The 17,085-nt window shown below is 40.2% G+C and overlaps 1 protein-coding gene across 2 annotated transcripts; it reads right to left on the reverse strand.

Annotated features, from left to right (window-relative positions):
• Positions 1-3,441: 3,441 nt before the first annotated feature.
• On the reverse strand, positions 3,442-13,542 carry pla2g12a (phospholipase A2 group XIIA). 2 transcript variants are annotated; one of them, XM_062983013.1, is made up of 4 exons: positions 13,014-13,542; positions 9,090-9,166; positions 6,944-7,145; positions 3,442-5,501 (listed from the first exon to the last, which is right to left on the reverse strand). In XM_062983013.1, exons 1-4 carry the CDS (start codon positions 13,264-13,266, stop codon positions 5,383-5,385), a joined length of 651 nt encoding a protein of 216 aa, XP_062839083.1. In that variant the 5' UTR covers positions 13,267-13,542; the 3' UTR covers positions 3,442-5,382. The 2 variants fall into 2 exon arrangements, with proteins under 2 accessions (XP_062839083.1, XP_003221839.2); XM_003221791.4 differs by having other exon boundaries at positions 6,944-7,109; positions 13,014-13,517.
• Positions 13,543-17,085: the final 3,543 nt, after the last annotated feature.

Consider the following 17,085-nt stretch of genomic DNA (forward strand, 5'->3'; position numbering starts at 1 on the left):
CTGACATGTTTTAAATACTGGTATTAGGAAAGATTGCAAAATATCATTTAGTTACTAACAGTTTAATGTTAGTAACTGATATTGCTAGCTTTGCTACACATCCCTTCCAGCCTTATATCCTGCCTGAGAACTGGGCCAAGAGGACTTCTCTGTGCTTCAGAACAACTTTTTTATGATGCACTGGCTCTACATTGAGGAAGGAACATAAATAAATCTTTTTGAAATACAGCACCGTTTTTATATATATGGGGAAACAGCAGCAACTTGAGATTTCAATATAGATCCACAATTTAAGTTTGCACTTTAACTTTGATTAATTGAAGATCTATCTTTCTTCTCTGACTTGCAATTGTTTCTAATGAAACGTTTAAAAAAAGTACATCTTACTCTTCCTTCTATGCTTTTGGTTTCTGTGCCACAGATTGTTTCTGCTGAACTTTGTACCTTTATAAACTCTTGGCTTTGACTCACTTTGTTAGGCATGCTGGTAACAGACCAAAGCAATACACAATCTCAACATTTGAATAGTTTCATCCTTCACTGCAATAGTGTACATAAGTGGCTAGGAAAACAATTGCTGAAACGCTCAAGTTCTCATTTTTCTGAAATGTGCCTATCTTTTCAAAATATGCATTTTTTTCCTTAGTACTAATTTTACCCGACTCAGCCAAGAATATTACTCTGTTGTATTTTATATAGTTCGCTGCTGGTTAGCCTTGTATTACTGCATCCAAGATTTTGCCAGATTGAAAGTTTGAGAGAATTTATGAACCTTTAATGTTTGTGTAGGAAAATGAATTTCAGCAACTGATGTTTATCATGCAACCAGATAATAAGCACTCCCTGCTGAAATATTCTCTTCTGCACAATCATTAAAGGTACAGGTGTTTCCTTCAGTTTTCACTTTGGCAACCCACCTTTGCCATACTCTCATAGGCTATCTTATCAAACACAATATTAGCTATAGGTTTATTTTCAGATACATTTCCAGAACAGTCTGTCTCTATAAACTTAATTGTACATGTCATCACAGAATACTGAATTACCTCCTTAAGGAAGTGAGAGAGATGGGAAGTAGGAGATAGTGATGTGAGTTGAGAATATTCTCAGTATGTCCTCCAAAAGATTATTCTCTCCTATTTTAACCATTTTTACCATTTAAATAATACATTGTATTCAACTGCAGGAGTACATTGAGCCCACTAAATCCAGAGGGGTTGATTCCTGGCCCTTGCATGGATACAAAAAAGGTGGATGTTTGTGCAGTGATGTGAACATGCACACTTCAGTATGTCCAGGTTCACACTGCCATGATTTAATAATATGGGACATGGTAATCCATGGTTGGTGGAAATTGCAGATGTGGAGGACACACTGTACTTCCAAATATAAATAGAACTTTTTTGATAATTCCAAGTGATTTGAGAATATCATTATAGAAATTCCTGAGTGTTACAAAATGTCCAACGCTACCCTAAGACACACTACATTTCTCCATTAGTTTTTCTCTGTTACCACTGTATTTAGTGAACCTTCCTCTTCCTGCCACTCCTCTTTGAAGTCTCCTAACCAGGATAGAATAGGTGGTTGTTGGTATATTGCCAACCTCATTGCTCAAAAGTGTCAGTTCCCTAGGTGGTTGACCTGGTCTCAGTAATGATACTAAAGTCCCTTATCCTGTCGTGCCAGAGAATTTAAATACCCATGATTAGACTGCTGTTAGAAGTTGAGGATTGTATGCCCTTCATTATGGCCATGGGACGATCATATGCTATAGACTAAATTCTAGATTTACTTCCCTACATTGGGCAGAATGATGCTAATCTGGATGTGGAAGAACTTTCCATAGTTCCGTTGACATTGATTGACATCTATTGTGGTTTACATTCATTAGGACAGAGAGCGGGCTCTATTGTCTTGGCAGGTGATCCTATTTAAACCCTGGTTGTCCTTTGTGAAGAAAGGAGCAAGGTTCCTAACCAGTGATCAGTTATAATAAATAAATAAATAAATAAATCTTTATTTATAGCCTTTTCTCCCTCATGGGACCCAAAGTGTCTTACAACATATTGGTTTACCAGGGAGCTCAAAGTGATGAAATGCTTAGAATCATAGGATAATAGAGTTGGAAGAGACCACTTGTGCCATCCAGTCCAACCCCCTGCCTGCAGGAAAAGCACAATCAAAAGCACAGCTGATGATGGAAAAGCTAAAACACTAGCTGGAACTTCACTGGCTACCAGGCTCTTTCCAGCTAGAAATTGCAGTATAAATATATTTTGGGTAGAGTTCCAAAAATAACATGAACAGATAAATCCTGTTAAGTGGGTTACACAGACTGAATGTCGTTATGCAAAAATAATTTAAGTTTCAGGGAATAAAATGATCATTTGGTGAGATGTCATCCTGATAGTTCACTTACCAAACAAGAAGAACAGGATGTAATGAAAAGTTTTGTAAGATGAAAGACATGGCTCATTTTAATTTTAATAGTTGTTCATATCTCAAGTTGATAATTTGCTGTAATCAAGCATTATAAAGTTGTAAGAAATCCTGAATCACAATTACAGGCAGTTCAACTAATACCCCAAAGGCACCAGGTCCCATCTGGCAAATTAAGCAGGAGTCAACCTTAGTTAATACTTGGATGAGAGACTATTTGTGCACTATGATTGCTAAGATGCTCTCTGCGCTGGAAGAGGCAAGCTGACTTCTAAATGGAAAAACAAAATTGAACTCTGATTAGTTCAATACACTGAGCCCTTGGTGGCACAGTGGGTAAAACCCTTGTGCTGGCGGGACTGATGACTTGAAGGTTGGGCTGATGACCTGAAGGTTGCTGGTTTGAATCCAACCAGAGGAAAGCGCAGATGAGCTCCCTCTATGAGCTCCAGCTCCATGCAGGGACACAAAAGAAGCCTCCCAATAGGATGGTAAAAACATCAAAATATCTGCACATTATGCGCATTTTGGTTTACCTAAGCAGAGGTGAATTAGGTTTCATTTCCATCTTGATTTTCCCTATTGAGCCTCCACAAAGCATGTTATTAGCACTCAGAGGTCCTCACATTCAATCTCAATAAAAAGGTGCCAATGTAGCTTCATGTGGATTGAAGTTGGCTCATTTTAATAAGTAGTATTTGGTCTTCTTGAAGTTTTGGACTGCAACACCCTACTGTCATTGGCCATGCTGCATAGGGCATTTGGGTCTTTGGAGGACTAAAGGCTCTCCGGTCCACCAGCCTCCTTGCAATAAACTATGGCTAAACTTTATGTAGTCAAAAGCAAAATGTAATGGGAAGGTATAAGTATCACCTAAGCTCATTTATATAATGTTTTAACTGTGTCAAGTGCAACTGAAACAAAGCTTGTCAAATAGATCTTTCAATTTTTCTTTTCAGCAAAGATTCTCAGTTAACAGTAGAGGAAATGACACACATATAGGTTTGGCTCTTTAATCCTCATCCCAAACAGATACAGCTCTTTTTTACACAGTACACATACTAACTTTTAAAAAAAATCCCTTAGGCTTCATCCGTAAAGGCCCCATAATAAAACTATCATAGATGACTTTTCAAGTAATATCACTGAATAGCCTTGAGTAGTAGTATGTTCAGATGCTCAACATAGGGCTGGATTGAGCATTAGGAAAAAAAAAATCACAGTTTTGAATGTATTTGGGAAAAACAGGTTCAGTAAAACCTAGTACCTAAAGAAAATAAACAACAAATACGTTTTAATACAATCTAGAATAGTTGTAACTTGTATCTATTAACACGAGACTACTTTAATTAATTAGGAGTTATAATTAGGAACATAACTTTGTATAAATTACTTCACTGATAAGCAGCAGAAATATATGTAAAATTAAGAGAATTTTCTGTTCAGATGAGAAAAAGCAGGGACATAAATGATTAAACACATGAGAAAATATTCATCTGATTAATAACTCTAATAAACAAAGCAATTAACATCTTGTTATAATTTCATTTGAAAAGACACAAATGGTTAGTCAAGTGTTTTTACATGAATTAAGCAAATGTTTTGGTCAGGACAACTAGATTCTAAATATGTAATACACATTAAGGCACTTTTTCATAAAAGATAACTGTGTAAACACATTTGACCGAACTTACATTTGATTTTTTTAAAAGGATTGCATTGTTTTTGGCAATTTCAAAATAACAACCACTGTGTTTTACTAAGTTCCCAGACAGGACCTGATTCATCCTAGAATGGCAACATGAAAAAATAGGCCTATGTAAAAGTATTACTGCAGTAGTGTAAACTCAGTTGTGCTACTCAATACATATTTACAGAGTTTGAATAAGTGGTATTTAGATTGTAGTACTACCTGGACTACAATTTTTCTGACAGTAAAATCCATGGGCCTAGAGATTTCTGGGGAGAACACTTATCTAGGCATTTCTAGGTCCTACAGTGTTACTCTCTGGATCAACTACTGGCAGAAGTTAACCATAAAGCCGCACTGGAGATAGTAGAGATTCAGAGAGGTGTTCTCTCAAGTAAATAGTGTTTTCTAACCCCCAGAAAGTAGAAGGCCAGCTGTATTTCAAATTTATGTTTTAAATTTCATAGGCATTTAAGAAAATAGACTTCTATAAAAATGGATGAAAAATATGATTTAGGTAATTCCTGAGCCTTAAAACTAACTACTAGTTCCAACTATACACTTTTTAAATCAATGGGAGCTAAGTAAGTCAATGCTTATGCAAATTCTATTCATTATATGGACTTACTTTAATTGGGACATAAGGGTTAGGCCTATATATCAAGCCAAGTCTATAAGACTGTTGAGAAACAAGTAGGATAGTTCCCAGTATGTTCCCAGTAAACTTGGTTCATTTAATGGGGTCTACTCCCAGGTAAGCCTGTATAGCAGTGAAACCACTGCTGTATAGGATTGCCACAGAAGGCTGCAGTCCCATACAAACTTACACAGGAAATGGTCCCACTAGACACATTAGCAATTATTTGTAATCAAATATCACAGCATTTAACAGAGATTATTCAAAGAATTTCTACCATACAACTTGGCACAGCAGAAATGTCAATTGCTTGTATGAGCAAAGTTTGACCTACTTTTACCTCTATGATATGGGCATAGATTTAATGCACCACTTATTCATTTTCATATCTCTAGTTATCTTTTACATCACGGTCACCTTTAAAAGATGTTTGAAAAAGGTGATTGCAAAGTTGATCGAAAGAGCAAGTGCTATTCAAAGCATTTTTTTAAAAAAGTATCTTTTGCAGTAGTAGACCATCTTCAAATCCACCGTATTTTGAACAGAATTGTAACAAAAATGGCTCTCATAATCCAAATACATTGGTATAAACTGTAGAAAGTCATTATTGTCTTTAAAGTTCTCTCTTGTCTTCATACCGACACATACATGCAGCTCTCTGGCTGTCAAGGTATGGTTTGCATCCTAAATGTATGACAGCATCAAACACTAGTTGCACCGTTGATTCACAAGCTGAAAAGGAAAGTGCAGAGGGAAGAGTATCAATTTATATTTCAATAGTAAACAAGGGTACCGAGAGAAGAAAATCAATTTATACTTCAATAATATAGTAAAATACAATTGTCACAAAGCTTGTAAAAGTTATTTTTTCGGAGTACTGCTTCCAAAATCGCATAGCAGTATAAAAAATGTTTTAGTTAAAATCATCTGGCAATCTGCTGACTGCAATTTTGTAAGTCAGAGTTACAACCTCATTATTTCTTCCTATTCACATTTTCAGTCATGATATCACTGACCCAAACTGCATTATATAGCAGTATAATGGCATGGCTGGAGCCCTCGGTGGCACAATGGGAAGAGAACTGCTAACCAAAAGGTGAGCTCCCATCTGTCAGCTCCAGCTTCCCATGCGGGGACAAGAGAGAAGCCTCCCACAGGATGGTAAAACATCCTGGCATCCCCTGGGCAACGTCCTTGCAGAAGGCCAATTCTCGCACACCTAAAGCAACTTGCAGTTTCTCAAGTCCCTCCTGACACGGGAAAAAAAATGGCATGGCTGAATTTTAAGGCCTTTAGCCTTTTCTGCCAAAGAGTGCTCATGCCACAGCAAACTACAAATCCCAGGATTCCATAGTATTGAGCCACAATAGTTAAAGTAGTTCAAACTGCATTAATTTTACAGTGTCGATGCACCCTTGGTCTCCCTCTTATCTTTTGAACACACAATATTCAGTCACAGATGATTAATGTTTTCAAACAATTATTCTACAATTATTGTTTGGGGAAATGGTTTTGGAAGATGTCTGGCTTAGAACACACATAGTAATTATGTAACCTACTTGAAAATAAATAGGAGTAATGAATTCATTCCTTTAAAAAAATTAGTCTAAAAAGTGGTGCTAGATTTCTCCAAACTCCTTTCCCTTCTAATAGCTGGAGATGATTAACATGGTCATCTTTTTCAAAACTTGGATACAACAGCAGCATGTTATCTGTTAGAACATGGCTTTCATGTATTAGATAAAGGTTTTCCCCTGACATTAAGTCTAGTCGTGTCAGACTCGGGTGTGGGTGTGTGTGTGTGTCTGTGCTCATCTCCATTTCTAAGCCAAAGAGAGCCAGAGTTGTCCTTAGACACCTCCAAGTTCATGTGGCCAACATGACTGCATAGAGCGGTGTTACCTTGCTGCCGGAGCGGTACCTATTGATCTACTCACTTTTGCATTTTTTCAAACTGCTAGGTTGGCAGAAACTGGGGCTCCACTCCCCTGATTTTAGCCTGCGGCACCACCGGAGGCTCCTTTTTATGTATTAATTGCACATAAATAAAAACCTCAAAACTTGAATGCACGGCAGAGAGTAGAGTCATGTAAGTTAAATTTTCATTAAATTATTGTGAAGTTATAAAAACTCTTCAATATCTATCATAGGTGCATTTCTCTGGACTAGCTTACCTCGTACACTCTCTGGAATTCCTAGTGTCTTCTGTACATCTCTACAGATCTTTGAAAGGCAGTATTGAAATTCCTCGTCACAGTCATGTTTTTTGTTGCCACAGGTATCATAGCACCTGTCGTGTTGATTGCAGCATTTTGTCATGGAGGGAATGCCTATGTCAAACTGGGAAGCAATTTCGTAGCATTTTGTGAGAACAGTCTGTGAGACATACCAATACAGAGCATTAATGTGTGCCAGCATAGAAGAGAAGAAACAATGCCCCCTGAAAGAAATGCATAAAGAGCTGGAAAAGCACAGATATTTCAAAATGATGGACCTAATTTCAAAGCAGTATATTTCATGATGGCAACATGTTACAATTACACAAAAAGTTACAAATAATTTAATGAGTTACTAAAATTTCCCATTTTATTAACCATAGTATAAATCGGGCATGGGCAAACTTGGGCCCTCCAGGTGTTTTGTACTTCAACTCCCTCAATTCCGAACAGCCTACCAGCTGTTAGTAATTGTGGGAGTTGAAATACAAAACACACACACACACACACACACATACACACACACATTTAGGGTAAAAATCTGAATAGGGTGCTTTAAGCCATCAGAAGTTTTAAATGATATAAATGTTTTCCTCAAACACTCATAAAAAGAGAAAAAGGATGCTTCAGAATGACCTATTTTGCTACATAATTTAAGGATATGTTAAGATAGCTTTTCAAAGAACTAGGCAAATTTACCATATGGCAAAGCAAATTAGCCTCTGATTTTTCAGTTGTGTCTTTAAAAAAAATCCATGGAATAACAAGGCAACTTAAATATGGGACTTTGGTGTTTTGGAATGATAAGAGTATTATCACAAGGATTTGGAAACTGAAATTAGCTTAGTAAGAGACATACCAATTTTAGGGATAAGGGAGAAATGGACCAAACATACTATAATCAGATCCACCATGCATGCTATGATAACTCTTTAAAATATTTTAATATGAATTATCTAACTATCGTGTTGTCGAAGCTTTCATATCAGAATCACTGGGTAGCTGTGAGTTTTCTGGGCTGTATGGCCATGTTCCAGAAGCATTCTCTCCTGACATTCCATCCATATTGATGGCAGGCATCTTCAGAGGTTGTGAGGTCTTTTGGAAACTAGGTGAGTGGGGTTTATATATCTGTGGAATGTCCAGGGTGGGGAAAAGAACTCTTGTTTGAAATGTGAATGTTGCAATTGATCACCTTGATTAGCATTGAATAGCCTTGCAGCTTCAAAGCCTGGCTGCTTCCTGCCTGGGGGAATCCTTTGTTGGGAGGTGATTGGCTGGCCCTGATTGTTTCTTGTCTGGGATTTATCTCACTTCATCAGGTTGAGTTGTAGTTCAAAGAAAAAACTTATTTGGGGAAGTTTTGTAAGCACACCTATTCACTTACACATACAATAGACATGGTATTGGACTGACCCGTAGACAGGTCAAATGAAAATAAAAGTGACAATTACATTTTTCATTTTGACTGTTGTTGGCCCTCCACATTTGGAGGTTAGATTTTTGCAGGTTTGATTATTTGCAGGTGTGATTAAAAGCTCGAAATAATCTCTAGATTATAAGACTTATATTGAAGGACCTAGTGATTCTCATAGATAAATATAAGAGCATTTCTTTTATTCGCAGTTTTTCACTTTCCCAGGGGTTCTGTGCCACTCACTGTAGCGAATATGGAGGACTAACAGTATGACCTTACACTATTATTGATAATCAGATTTGCTAGCACCATTGGACTACCTGTGTACACTTTTAAGTTGTCTATTACTTTGACTATTATTGTTAATAATATCTACATTTTGTTTCCCACAGTGTACAGTTCTATGCCCAACCACAAATACTGTACATATACCTGAGATTTTAATAACACAGAGAATCTTAAACTCATCACACATCTGATGAAATGGGCTTTAGTCTACAAAATCTCAGGCTATAATAAATGCGTTAGCATTGTCTCCAAACAAAAGTGACCCTTCTCCATATGAACATGAGTGTGAACGTTTTCCAAAAACATATTTTGATGTTAAAGTTAATCCAGATTCATTTCCATTTTAATATATTTTCTTCCTTTGACACATAAATAATAATTGACTAAGAAATTACTTACATGAACTCCAAAGAGGGGAGACCCACATCCATTTGGTGGTTGAGGTTTATAGCCATAACGGGGCATGGGCTTATATCCTATAAAATATGAAGATTTGTGAGTACTCAAAACAAGAGTCCATAACCAATAGCTAGTATAATTGTATGCTAATTGTCTTCATTCCAACAGAATCAATAGAGGAGTCCAGTGTATTGTTGCTGTGTGCGTTCAAGTGGTTTCTGACATATGGCACACTTCTTGGCAAGATTTCTTCAGAGGGATATGCCTTTGCTTTCCTTTGGGGCTGAGACTGTGTGACTTCACCAAAGTCACCAAGTAGCTTTCCATGGTCTTCAGATTTATCATCCAATGCCCAAACCACTATATTTCATTGGTTTTCAATTAAGTGTTATACTAATGCATCAACACATCATTTTTATGGTTACAGAATGTAGCTTAGCAATAGTCTCACTAATCTTATCAAGGTTTTCATACAACTATATTACACTAATAGGTTTACCAAGCCCCATGCCAATATATAAGAAACAAAAATTAAAGTTCCTCCAGAACTGCAAGAACTATCTCAACCAAATTTACATTGCAATAGCAGCTGACATAGTGGAAGTGACCACGTTGGCCTTCCCACAGCCAGCAGGCAAAGCCTAAGATGTGGGGTGGGGGGTGGGGAGGGGGGAAGGATTTGACCTGGATTGCAAGTGAAAGCTGAGAAAACTGTGGAAACAGAGGTGTCTACCACTGGTTCATCTAATCCAAGCCCTGCCAAAAATGAATGGAACAGAAGCACAGAGAAGAAACTGTGTCATTGTTAGACCTTGAACTTATATGGACAAGACTGTTTCTGATGACCAAGTGAAAGCTCAATTTGTGCAAAAGATTCCATTGCAAGAATATGTATTTCCTTTGGATAAGAAGAGGCATCTAAGTTTTCAACCCAAATGGTTCAGCAGATTTCTCTGGTTAACTACTCATCTCGTCTACAAGATGCACTCTGTAAGTACTGTGTGGTGTTTGGAGAAGTTGGGGATAAAGGTGGTCATCAGAAGTTTGGTGCATTGGTCTCTAAACAATTTGTGCGATGGAAAGATGCAATAGAAGTCTTCAATAGACACCAAAACACACAATCAGAACAACTTCTGCTTGGCTGAAAACTTCTTGCTAATTCACAGTGGAAAACATCCTGATGAAACCTGTCATCACAATAAAGGAAATAAGAAGAAAGCAGAAGAAAACAGAAACTTCTGCCAATTGTGGAAACTATTGTTCTTTGTGGCTGACAAGAACTGACGTAAAGTGGGAACAGTGATTCAGGATCTATTACTTGTGAAGAACCTTTGCGCAATGATGCCAATTTCAGGGCCTTGTTGAGATCTCAGGCCAGATTAGGAGACCTAAAAAGTCATATTGGGGAAAAAAGTTTTAGTCCCTCCCTAATATTTTTTCTGGCTACAGGCCTGAGGTTGACCCTATAAAATTTTAGCAGAAGTAATGCCCACTGAATTTAATAGGACTCGTTTTAAGGTTAAGTAGATATATAACTGCATTTCTCAAAAGTATATAACAGTCTTACTGATGTTTATGGAACCTTTATCTATTTACCTTTTCTCTATTGGTAAAAGTGTCACTCTGGGCACCAATTATAGGGTTCACAAACTTTCTTTTTTAAAATCTGTATTCATATTTCACATATTAATACAGGTGCTTTAAGCATGTCACCCATTTTCAATGCAATTTATCATAATGTGTGTAATATGTAGACGCTCTCCCAAGCAGAAGATAATAATACTGGATGCCTCCTAGGTTTGATGTGTTAATAATAAGTACATTCATGTGATCATCTTTTGAACTAAAGAAACAAATGTGTACAACTAAAATGATGAAATAAAATTTAAGCAACAATATACACAATATATGTATGTATGTGTATGTTTCCCTAGTCAGTCATTGTCTCAGCTCCCTGACAAAAACATCTTCCATAAAATGTAGAGAATTAATATTAGAAAAGTTTGTAAAACTGGGAACTAATTGGTTAACATAATCCGGATGCAGGAAAAATGGATTACCTTTCACATTCATTTCCAAACATTTTAATCCACAATAACAAAAGCTGATGCCTATACACAGAACCTATTGATAAAGTACCTGCTCCTTCCGTAACACAATACAATTGATCCTCTTTATTCATGAATTCTGTATCCACAGACTCAACAATCCAGAGTTCGAAAATATTTTTTAATCCAAAAATCAAACCTTGATTTTCCATTTTATATAATGGCATTGTATATAATGGAACTTGAACATCCAGTTTTTGGTATTGGGGGGAAGCTGTCCAGGATCCAGAGCCCAGTGGATACCAAGGGCCCATTGTAATTGAAAAGCAAAGTACTGTGCACCTTCAGGTAATTTCCAGCTTCCAAAATGCATCTACACTGTGGAATTAATGCAGTTTGACTTCACTTTAGTTGCTGTGGTTCAATGCTATGGAATCCTGGGATTTGTAGCTTGGAGAAGCACTGGCACTCTTAGGCAGAAGAGGCTAAAGACTGTGTGAAACTATATATCCCAGGATTCCATAGCATTGAGCAATGACAGTAGATGCACGCTTGGTGACTGACTCTATTGCAGGATTTCTTTGGTAAGATTTGTTCATGAGGGGTTTGCCATGGCTCAGTATTATGGAATTATGGAAGTTGTAGGAGCTGCGGTGGTGCAATGCATAAAACCTTTGTGCCAGCTGAACTGCAGACAAGTTTGGGTTGCTGACCTGAAAGTCACCGGTTCAAACCCATGAGATGGGGTGAGCTCCCGTGTGTCAGCTCTACCTTGTGGGGACACGATAAAAGCTGCCCAGCAGGATGGTAACACATCTGGGCATCCCCTGAGCAACATCTCTGTAAACAGCCAATTCTTTCATACCAAAAGCGACTTGCAATATGTTCTCAAGTCGCTTCTGACATGATAAAAAATTGGTAGTTTTATAAAGCCTTCTCTACCCAAGAGTGTTGGTGCCTCACCTCCTAGGATTCCAAAGCACTGAACCATGGCAGTTAAAAGTAACGCCAAACTGCATTCATTCTTCTACCTTGTGACTCAGGGCTGAGTGGGGATTCGAATCCTAGGTTCCTTCTATCCAGCTGTATAAAATCCCACATTATTTGCTTTGAACTGGGTTATATGGCAGTGTGGACTCATAACCCAGTTCAAAGCGGATATTGTGGATTATCTGCCTTGATATTCTGGATTATATGGCTGTGTGGAAGGGCCCCTAGTTACTGGGACATTCCATAGATATATAAACCCCACTTGCCTAGTTTCCAACAGACCTCACAACCTCTGAGGCTGCCTGCCATAGATGTGGGCGAAACGTCAGGAAAGAATGCTTCTGGAACATGGCCATACAGCCCAGAAAACTGACAGCAACCCAGTGATTCTGGCCATGAAAGCCTTCAACAACACACAAACTGCATTACTTTTGCATTGTAGACAAGCCTTAGTATCTCCAGAGCCATAGGGAGCATGGGCACGGGCAAACTTTGGCCCTCTGTCAATTAGGAATTGTGGGAGTTGAAGCCCAAAACACATGGAGGGCCGAAGTTTGTCCATGCCTGCTATAGACACATCTGGTCTATATGACCTCAGAGGTGTCTACGGACAACGCCGGCTCTTGGGCTTAGAAATGGAGATGAGCACCAACCCCCAGTCAGACATGACTGGACTTAACGTCCGGGGAAACCTTTACCTTTACCTTATGGACAATGCGGGCTCTTGGGCTTAGAAATGGAGATGCGCATCAACCCCCAGAGTTGATGTCAGGGGGAAACCTTTCCTCTTCAACTGTATGGAAGGGGCCTCGGCCTCTGAGAGAGTGGGCCCCTTCCGAGGCGCAAGGACACAGATCAACATCTATTGGGGTCTGATTAGTATTACCATCGCTGCACTTGTACCGGCAAAGCCCATCCTCTCCTCCCAGGAGGTCCAAGGCGGCGTTCAGGTAAGTGTCGATCTTGTGGACGCCGTTCCGGATGGTCTTGAGCGTCATCCTCCAGTCGGGGGTCTGGGCTTCGTGGCAGCGGGCCCGTGGGGTGCCCCCCAGCAGCAGACCCCAGGCTAAGAGCAGGGCGGGCAGGGGCGCCGGGCACCCCATCCTCCCCGGCGGACTCACCGGCCTCTCGGGCACCATCCGCTCTCCTCCGGAGCCATGCCCAGCCTCCCTCCGGCAAAGCGAGCCCTGACTCACTCCTTCAGCGCCTCAACGACGCGCCCTGCGTCAAAGGGGACGGCTCCAGCGGAGTGCCTCTCCTGCCCTGTCCATCCTCCTTCGGGAGGAGGAGCAAAGTGTCTTAAGCACCAAAGCCAGAACAGGATCGTGGCGGAAAGAGGGAGGCAGATCGGCCAGGGGTGAAAGGTGAGCTTTCAGCTCAGGTTCCCCTCCCACTCTTGGACCTTAAAGGAACAGCAAAGAGGATTCTTTCCCCACTTCTATGGGCACCTGAGGTTTTATTATAATGTGTGTCCCGGTTGCGGGCGCATCTCTACTGTAGAAGTAATGTATTCTGATTCAACGGCTATGGAATCATGAGCGTGGCAGTTTTTTTTTTGTTTTAAATAATGGCCAGAATCATTGAGTCGTTGTAAGTTTTCCGGGCTGTATGGCCATGTTCCAGAGGCATTCCCTCCTGATGTTTCGCCCACATCTATGGCAGGCAGCCTCAGAGGTTGTGAGGTCTGTTGGAAACTAGGCAAGTGGGGTTTATATATCTGTGGAATGTCCCAGTAACTAGGGGCCTTCCACGTCGTCGTCGTCTCACACGTTCAGTCGTTTCCGACTCTTCATGACCTCATGGACCAGTCCACGCCAGAGCTCCCTGTCGGCCGTCACCTCCCCCAGTTCCTTCAAGGTCGAGCCAGTCACTTCAAGGATACCGTCCATCCATCTCGCCCTTGGTCGGCCACTCTTCCTTTTTCCTTCCATTTTCCCCAGCATCGTGATCTTCTCCAAGCTTTCCTGTCTTCTCATGATGTGGCCAAAATACTTCAACTTTGCCTTCCAAACAGCCATATAATCCAGAATATGAAGGCAGATCATCCACAATATCTGTTTTGAACTGGGTTGTGAGTCAGGTAGAAGAATGAATGCAGTTTGGCACTACTTTTAACTGTCATGGTTCAATGCTATGGCAGGCATCCTCAGAGGTTGTGAAATATATTGGAACACTAAGCAAGGGAGGTTTATATGTGTGTGGAAGGTCCAGGATGGGAGAAAGAACTCATGTCTGTTGGAGGCAAGTGTGAATGTTATACAGTAGAGTCTCACCTATCCAAGCCTCGCTTATCCAACGTGCTGGATTATCCAACACATTTTTGTAGTCAATGTTTTCAATACATCGTGACATTTTGGTGCTAAATTTGTAAATAAAGTAATTACTACATAGCATTACTGCATATTGAACTACTTTTTCTGTCAAATTTGTTGTGTAGCATGATGTTTTGGTGTTTAATTTGTAAAATCATAACCTAATTTGATGTTTAATAGGCTTTTCCTTAATCTCTCCTTATTATCCAACATATTCGCTTATCCAATGTTCTGCCGGCCTGTTTATGTTGGATAAGCGAGACTCTACTGTAATTGATTAGCATTAATGGCCTTGCTAGCTTCATGGCCTGGCTTCTTCCTGCCCGGTGGGGGGAGGAATTCTTTGTTCAGAGGTGTTAGTAAGGTCAAGATTTCCCCTGACGTTAAGTCCAGTCGTGACCGACTCTGGAGGTTGGTGCTCATCTCCATTTCTAAGCCGAAGTGCCGGCGTTGTCCATAGACACCTCCAAGGTCATGTGGCCGGCATGACTGCATGGAGCACCGTTACCTTCCCACCGGAGCGGTACCTATTGATCTACTCACATTGGCATGTTTTCGAACTGCTAAGTTGGCAGGAGCTGGGGCTAACAGCAGGTGCTCATTCCGCTCCCGGGATTTGAACCTGGCACCTTTCAGTCCACAAGTTCAGCAGCTCAGTGCTTTAACACACTGTGCCACCAGGGGCCCCACAATTTAATTACACACAATTAAATAATCATTTTTAAACACTTAAGAAACTGCCACCAATGCCCTTCACATGACACAAGCTTCAAATGTGGGGCAGAGGTATCTTGCGCGGTTGGTGGGGACACGAGACAGGGCCTTCTCCGTGGTGGCCCCCCGACTCTGGAACACCCTCCCCAAGGATCTCAGACAGGCCCCTACATTGGCAGTCTTCAGAAAGAACTTGAAGACCTGGCTGTTCCAATGTGCCTTCCCAGATTAATAGGAAATCTCCAACACCAAGTCCCATAAGCACTTTATTAGAACTAAGATTGTATATCGCACTCTGCACTTGCCCTAGAAGCCTTATATATCACCTGTCACGTCAGCACTTTTAATCTTGTACCCATTACTCTGGCCCGGCCCAGTTTTATTGTGTTTTAGCATATTGTTTATTGCTTGTTGTTTATACTGTTTAATTGTTTTTAATTTGCCTTTTGTTTTGTATTGTTATATTGTGTGTTGAGGCCTTGGCCTTTGTAAGCCGCATCGAGTCCTTCGGGAGATGCTAGCAGGGTACAAATAAAGTTTAATAATAATAATAATAATTTCTAAAGTGTGGGGTTTTCCCCATGATTTTCCCAATGAGTCGATTGGCAAGTGACTTCTTCCTCAGTTCCCCATGTAGAAACATGTAAAAGTGCCCAATTTAATGTGATTGGAACCCCCTCCCCCCTTGCCCTGTTTGCAAATAAAATGATGACATCGTCATGGAGGGAGGAGCCGAGATGGGCAGAATCGATTCCTTTTTTCTGCCATTATCGTTTTGGGACTGAGGAGGTAGAGCAAACAACATATTCAAAACATTCAGGAGAAAATAGCAAGCATGTAAATTCTGGAGCCCCGGTAGCAAAGTGTGTTAAAGCACTGAGCTGCTGAACTTGCAGACCGAAAGATCGCAGGTTCAAATCCCGGGAGCAGAGTGAGCACCCGCTGTTAGCTCCAGCTTCTGCCAACCTAGCAGTTCGAAAACATGCCAATGTGAGTAGATCAATAGGTACCGCTCCGGCGGGAAGGTAACGGCGCTCCATGCAGTCAGGCTGGTCACATGACCTTGGAGGTGTCTACGGACAACGCCGGCTCTTGGGCTTAGAAATGGAGATGAGCACCAACGCCCAGAGTCAGACATGACTGGACTTAACATTAGGGGAGAACCTTTACCTTTTTAAAATTCTGCGCTTTGTGTGTCTGTAACCTTAGCAAGCTCTCCCTTTAAGCTCCCTCTTCCTGTGTCAGGTCACAAAAGTCCTTTTGAAACTCTTGCCTGAAACTCCTGCTCTGCTGCTTTTGCCTATCAAAAGGAGCAGAGAGAGATTTAAGATAGCTAAAGCTTCATTTCTCCCTTCCCTCTTGTAAGAATGCAAGAACAACCCCCCTTATACATGTTGTTTTTGTTGGAATTCAACTCCATACCTGCCCAAGTCTGCAGTCCTCAATGAGGAGTAGTTAGTTAGCTTAGAATAGGCAGAGGGAAATGCCTTCCCCCCTCTCCTGAATGACAGTTGGAAAGTACCGTATATACTCGAGTATAAGCCAACCCGAATATAAACCGAGGCACCTAATTTTACCACAAAAGCTGGGAAAACTTATTGACTCGAGTATAAGACGAGGGTGGGAAATGCAGCACCTATGGGTCAATTTCAAAAATAAAATAGATATTAATAAAATTGCATTATTTGAGGCATCTGTAGGTTAAATGTTTTTGAATATTTATATAAAACTGTAATTTAAGATAATAATAAACTTTAATAAGATAAGACTGTCCAACTCTGAATACCTAAATACTCAAGTATAAGCTGACCTGAACAGAAGCCGGCCAGGACCCTCACTCGAGTATAAGCCAGGGGAGCTTTTTCAGCCCTAAAAAAGGGCTGAAAAACTAGGCTTATACTCGAGTATATACACTATATATTTCTTCTCTCC

This window comes from Anolis carolinensis, chromosome 5 (assembly GCF_035594765.1).
Source record: "Anolis carolinensis isolate JA03-04 chromosome 5, rAnoCar3.1.pri, whole genome shotgun sequence".
In the NCBI taxonomy this organism is placed as follows: domain Eukaryota; kingdom Metazoa; phylum Chordata; class Lepidosauria; order Squamata; family Dactyloidae; genus Anolis; species Anolis carolinensis.